Source organism: Rhinopithecus bieti, unplaced genomic scaffold (assembly GCF_001698545.2).
Source record: "Rhinopithecus bieti isolate Rb0 unplaced genomic scaffold, ASM169854v2 scaffold_12155, whole genome shotgun sequence".
NCBI classification, from domain to species: domain Eukaryota; kingdom Metazoa; phylum Chordata; class Mammalia; order Primates; family Cercopithecidae; genus Rhinopithecus; species Rhinopithecus bieti.
The window spans coordinates 3,298,858-3,305,181 of NW_016807423.1; the positions used below are offsets into that span (position 1 = coordinate 3,298,858).

General features: G+C 43.9%; 1 protein-coding gene across 11 annotated transcripts in view; it reads right to left on the minus strand.

The window, feature by feature from the left end:
- The window catches only part of ST3GAL3 (ST3 beta-galactoside alpha-2,3-sialyltransferase 3), a 243,850-nt gene that overhangs the window by 203,896 nt on the left and 33,630 nt on the right, over positions 1–6,324 (minus strand). For all 11 annotated transcript variants that reach the window (XR_001887297.1, XM_017881901.1, XM_017881894.1 and 8 more), the window contains exon 2: positions 2,999–3,146. Coding sequence is in view for 10 of the 11 variants with exons in the window: in XM_017881901.1 (XP_017737390.1) it covers positions 2,999–3,116 (118 nt within the window). In the remaining variant the exon portion in view is untranslated. The remainder of the gene's footprint in view (positions 1–2,998; positions 3,147–6,324) is intronic.

The following is a 6,324-nucleotide window of genomic DNA, read 5'->3' on the forward strand; positions in this document are numbered from 1 at the left end:
TTTTTTTTTTTTTTTTTTTTTTTTTTTTTTGAGACAGAGTCTTGCTCCGTCGCCCCAGCTGGAGTGCAGCGGCCGGATCTCAGCACACTGCAAGCTCCACCTCCCGGGTTTACGCCATTCTCCTGTCTCAGCCTCCCGAGTAGCTGGGACTACAGGCGCCCGCCACCTTGCCCAGCTAGTTTTTTGTATTTTTTTAATAGAGACGGGGTTTCACCGTATTAGCCAGGATGGTCTCGATCTCCTGACCTCGTGATCCGCCTGTCTCGGCCTCCCAAAGTGCTGGGATTACAGGCTTGAGCCACTGCGCCCGGCCTTCCCTCCTTTTCTTTTCACACCCTCTTCCTGATACTCTCTACTATTACTTCTCTAAGCTCCTTTCCCTCTTTCTTTTTACCAAGTAGAATACTAAGTCTTGTCTTCAGTATTTATTATATTTTTCAATAAAATAATAAACATAGGTTTTAAAGACAGGAAATCAGAATTGAATTCCAGTTCCAACAATATAACCTTGGTAAATTAAAGTGTTTCAGTGCCAGGCGCGGTGGCTCAAGCCTGTAATCCCAGCACTTTGGGAGGCCGAGACGGGCGGATCACGAGGTCAGGAGATCAAGACCATCCTGGCTAACATGGTGAAACCCCGTCTCTACTAAAATACAAAAAACTAGCCGGGCGACCTGGCGGGCGCCTGTAGTCCCAGCTACTCGAGAGGCTGAGGCAGGAGAATGGCGTGAACCCGGGAGGCGGGGCTTGCAGTGAGCTGAGATCCGGCCACTGCACTCCAGCCTGGGCAACAGAGCGAGACTCTGTCTCAAAAAAAAAAAAAAAGTGTTTCAGTATGCTCAACTGGAAAATGGGGTAATAATGGCATCTTCACAAAACTGTAGTAAGAATTACATTAAATGAAATTACATTTGTAAATTATCTAGCCTAATGCCTGACACACAATGAGTCTTCCATAAAGTAAATTCCGTTCCCTACTGATCTAAGAAAATCTTATCTGATCCTTGGTTATGTCTTCTACAGGTCAGTAGCTCTTAGCAGAAAAGGAGACCGTTGTTCTTCACACACATTTCCATCTATATTATTGATACAGATGGATCCACCACTACCAATACAGACAATGAATGCCTCTAAATACAGAATTCTGCATTTCACTGATATAAACACTCCTTATCCTGGATAGTCTCCTTGGTTTTAAAAATAAGTCAGTGCAGAGAAATTTAAGTAAACTTTTGAAACACAAGTAATTAGTGATAATTATAAGCTAAGCATTTAAAAGGTACTTAAACATCCTATATAAAACAATAAATGAAGGATATAACACTATATTTTAAAAACTGGCTTGAAACTGCCTCAGTAGTTTGAGCCATGGGAGAAATAAATGAGCTACTTCACTGTAACAGTTCCCATGTTAGGGTCTTAGAACAACAGCAGGCCAATTGCCTGTTGCTTCTTCCAACTCACTGCAGCTCACTTTCACCTCGTACCTAGAGACTGACTCTCTTCTCAAGTGAGTTCTATGCTGGTATCTGGTAGATGTCAATAAAAATAAAACTAATTTTAAGAGAAGACATATCACTGTAGTTCAAAACAGGCCACTGTTCTGATTTTATATTATCTCCCACACGAAGCTCAGATAACAGTCAGACAAAATAACCAAAAAGAAAACCACTATGGTCACTGTGTGATATTTCAAGCTACAGCCAAGAAAACAATGTTCAAAGGCTGGTGCCGATCAATGTAAGCCCTTCAAATGCAAGCCTAGAACCAAAACACAGGCCACATCAGGTAAACAGAAACCAAATCAGTGGGATTCAGGCTATGTGGAAAGCACTATGTAACACATGAGACAAAGTGCACAAAGAGAAGAAAAAAATTAAGAGTTACTGGGTGGGGAAAATAAGCCATTATTGTAGCCAGGTGCAAGTTCAATAGCAGCAAGGGCTACAAAGATTCAGTAGACAAAGTTTCTTTAGGGAAAATAAAACAGAGACAATATTATGTTGAAAATTCAACATAAAAATGAATTTTTTTTTTTTTTTTTTGAGACGGAGTCTCGCTCTGTCACCCAGGCTGAAGTACAGTGGCCGGATCTCGGCTCACTGCAAGCTCCGCTTCCCGGGTTTATGCCATTCTCCTGCCTCAGCCTCCCGAGTAGCTGGGACTACAGGCACCCACCACCTCGCCTGGCTAGTTTTTTTTTTTTGTATTTTTTTTAGTAGAGACAGGGTTTCACTGTGTTAGCCAGGATGGTCTCAATCTCCTGACTTCGTGATCTGCCCGTCTCGCGCCCGGCCAAAGATGAATGTTTTAAGGGCATATGGAAACCAACTCCAATACTAATCCCTAAGGCAATAAATGGAAAAATAAGAGTGGCAATATGCTACAGCAATTAGAAAGAAGAAAAGCGGCCTCGCGCGGTGGCTCAAGCCTGTAATCCCAGCACTTTGGGAGGCCGAGGCGGGCAGATTGCGAGGTCAGGTGATCGAGACCATCCTGGCTAACACGGTGAAACCCCGTCTCTACTAAAAAATACAAAAAACTAGGCGGGCGCCTGTAGTCCCAGCTACTCCGGTGGCTGAGGCAGCGTAAACCCGGGAGGCGGAGCTTGCAGTGAGCTGAGATCCGGCCACTGCACTCCAGCCCAGGCGACAGAGCGAGTCTCCGTCTCAGAAAAAAAAAAAAAAAAGAAAGAACAAAAGCATTCAAGAACTAGAAGTATGAGTATAGTTTGGGTTTTTATTGAAGAATAGCACATTCTCACCAAGTTTGTAAAAGGAACAGAGATTTGTCATGGCATGCAGTTTTTCAAAAACATCAAAGTTCTCAGCCTATACCAGCTAAAATGGCAGCAATGTCTAAGTCAAAGTCCCAGAAATGCTCAGTTTACTCTCAGTGCCCACCTCTGAAGAATATGAGAGCACTGCAGCCACATGAAAAACCAGTAACTGACCTGAAACACGCTTCTCCTGGGATGAGCTAGAGTGACTATACTTACTGGAGTCCTCCTCCCACTGGAGTAAGTGTAGCTTCCACGCAGAATAATACAAAAATCCCAGTACCAGAAAGAGGCAGAGGGCTAGCAGCAGATTGCGCACAAATACCAAGAGTCCCATCTTCACATGATTTATGATTTCTTAAATGACCTAGAAAAGAAAAAGTTTCGTTCTTAAAAGACAAAGCACTCATCTTATTGATATATTCTCTCTTAAAATAAAGTATCTATGGAGAGAATTTCCAAATGAAGAACAACTTAAGAGTTACCACTTTCATATCATGGCATTTTCCAACCCACTCATCCCCATCTCAAGAAACAGCTTCATCATCAGCCAGCGCCTAAGCTAGAAAGCAGCAGTCATCCTTGCTTCCCCACCCCAACCGCTGACATCCGGTCCCTGACTAGTTCTGGCAACTCTTGCCTCCCAGACATATTTCAAATCATATCCCCTTCCCATAATCACTACCGTAGACTGTGCTATCACAGCATTCCAACAGACACGTTTCCCTGTCTCCAAATTTACATTCTCCAAATCCATTTCCACATGGCATAAGAAGTCTTTGAATAACACAAAACCTGACAATATCCCTGCTTAAACCCCTTTGCATTTGTTTTCTACTGCTGCTGTGGCAAAGCATCATAAACTTAGCAGGTTAGAACAACACAAAATCATCTCAGAGTTCTGAAGGCCAAAATCTGGGTATGGTGAGGCCCAGCTGGGTCCTTGCTTTGAGTCTCACAAGGCCAAAACCAAGGTGTTGGTAGGGCTGTGTTCCTTTCTGGAGGCCCTAGAGAAGAATCCACTTCCTTGCTCACTCAGGCTGTTGGCTGAATTCAGTTCATGCAGCTGTAGGGCCAAGCCCCCGTTTCCTGACTGGTTATCCGCCAGGGGTCAGCCTTCACGCCTACAGTCCTTTTCATGCTTTCCATGTGGTCCCCTTCAGGTTCTCTCACTCTTTGAATCTCTCCAAATTCCCCCTCCACCATATCTTGCTTCTCTTCCAGCTGGAGAAACTTTTTTGCTTTTTGGGGCCCATGTGATTATAGTGGGCCCACCTTAATAATCCAGGATAATCTCACTATTTGAAGGCCCATAACCTTAATTATATCTGTGAAGTCCCTTGTGCCACGTCAAGTAACAAATTCTTAGGTTCCAGGGATTAGGGTGTGTATATCTTTAAAGGGTCATTCTGCCTAACACAGCTTTCATTCAATTCTCAACTCCTCTGAATAAAGTAATTGCTCCTTAAAGCCTAGCGGCTTCTGACCGAGCCTCAACTTACTCTCCAATCCATCTCTTGCTTCTCTCAACCTCATTTGTGCCCTATGCGCTAGTCATTGTACTTTCTATTCATTGAATGTTGCCTTGTTGTTTCTATCCTCAAGGTCTGTCTGGAATTCACCCACCCTGCTACTGTACCTGTTATACACCCTTTGATGTAAAAGGATATATAGCAGGTACACCTTAAATGTAAAATGTAACATTGGCCAAGGAGACTGCCCTGGGTTAGGCCCCCAACCAAGCCCAATCAGATATCCCAGCGACAAAATGACATAAGAGAAAAAAATGACGTATAAATATTAATAATGGTGTCACGAAACATTATAATTTATAGATAATTGTCCACCTAGGAAAGCCAAGAGAATATACTAAAAAATCATTAGAGTAGGAAGTTCAATAAAGTAGGTGATTATAAGATTAATTTACAAAAATCAACACATTCTTAAAAACCATACCAGCAATAACCAATTAGAAAATGTAAGGTGGGCTGGGTGCAGTGTGGCTCACGCCTATAATCCCAGAACTTTGGTAGGCTGAGGCAGGAGAACTGTTTGAGCCCTGGAGTTTGAGGCCAGCCTAGGCAACATGATGAGACCCTATCTCTACAAAAAGAAAAATTAAAAAATTAGCCAGGCCTAGTAGTGTGCACCTGTGGTCCTAGCTACTCAGGAGGTTGAGGCAGAAGGATCCCTTAAGTTCAGGAGGCTGAGGCTGCAGTGAGTTGTGAGCATGCCACTGCACCCCAGCCTGGGTGACAGAGCAAGACCCTGTCTCAAAAAAAAAAAAAGAGAAGAAAAGAAAACGTAAAGTGAAAAAATTCCATTCATGATGGCAACAAAATCTGTAAGATAACTAAAAATAAACTTAGTAAGAAATAGGCAAGACTTTCACCAAAGAACATAAAATATCTGAGTAAATAAAGAGACAAAAGAGGTTCTTTTTCTCCCCGCCCTGCAACGGAGTCTCCCTCTGTCGCCCAGGCTGGAGTGCAAGGGCGCCATCTCGGCTCACTGCAAACTCCGCTTCCCCAGGTTCAAGCAATTCTCCGCCTCAGCCTCCTCAGTAGCTGAGATTACAGACACGTGCCACCACACCCAGCTGATTTTTTTGTATTTTTAGTAGAGATGGGGTTTCACCATGTTGGCCAGGATGGTGTCAAACTCCTGACCTTGTGATCCACCCACCTCGGCCTCCCAAAGTGCCGGGATTACAGGTGTGAGCTACCACGCCCAGCAAAAGAGTTTCTTAGGTGAGAAGATTCAATTGGAAATATATCAGTTTTCCTGAAATGTGAGTTTTCTATAAACTCAGTTTCATTCCAGTCAAAATCCATGAATTTTCTGAACTTGGATGTAAAGATCATCTGAAGAGTTCATGCCCAAGAAGGGCCAAGAAATTTCTTAAAATGAAAAATAATGGGATGAGAATCTGCCTCGCCAGATATCGAACCAACTCAAAGCTATAATTACTAAGGTAGATAGGTACTGGCAGAGGAAAACACAAGTTAGGTCAATGGAAGAGAACAGAGTCTAGAAATAATATTATCTCAAACAGAAAGAGAGATACATAAACACACATATACGAATGAGTTTATTTTATACATATAAATGTACTCAATTTACTCTATGCTAAGCATGTACATATAAAAATGGAAGAAAGGGGCTGGGCGTAGTGGCTCACGCCTGTAATCCCAGCACTTTGGGAGGCCGAGGCGGGCGGATCACGAGGTCAGGCGATCGAGACCATCCTGACCATCCTGGCTAACATGGTGAAACCCCGTCTCTGTGGCCGGGCGCGGTGGCTCAAGCCTGTAATCCCAGCACTTTGGGAGGCCGAGATGGGCGGATCATGAGGTCAGGAGATCGAGACCATCCTGGCCAACATGGTGAAACCCCATCTCTACTAAAAATACAAAAAACTAGCCGGGCGAGGTGGCGGGCGCCTGTAGTCCCAGCTACTCCGGAGGCTGAGGCAGGAGAACGGCGTAAACCCGGGAGGCGGAGCTTGCAGTGAGCTGAGATCCGGCCACTGAACTCCAGCCCAG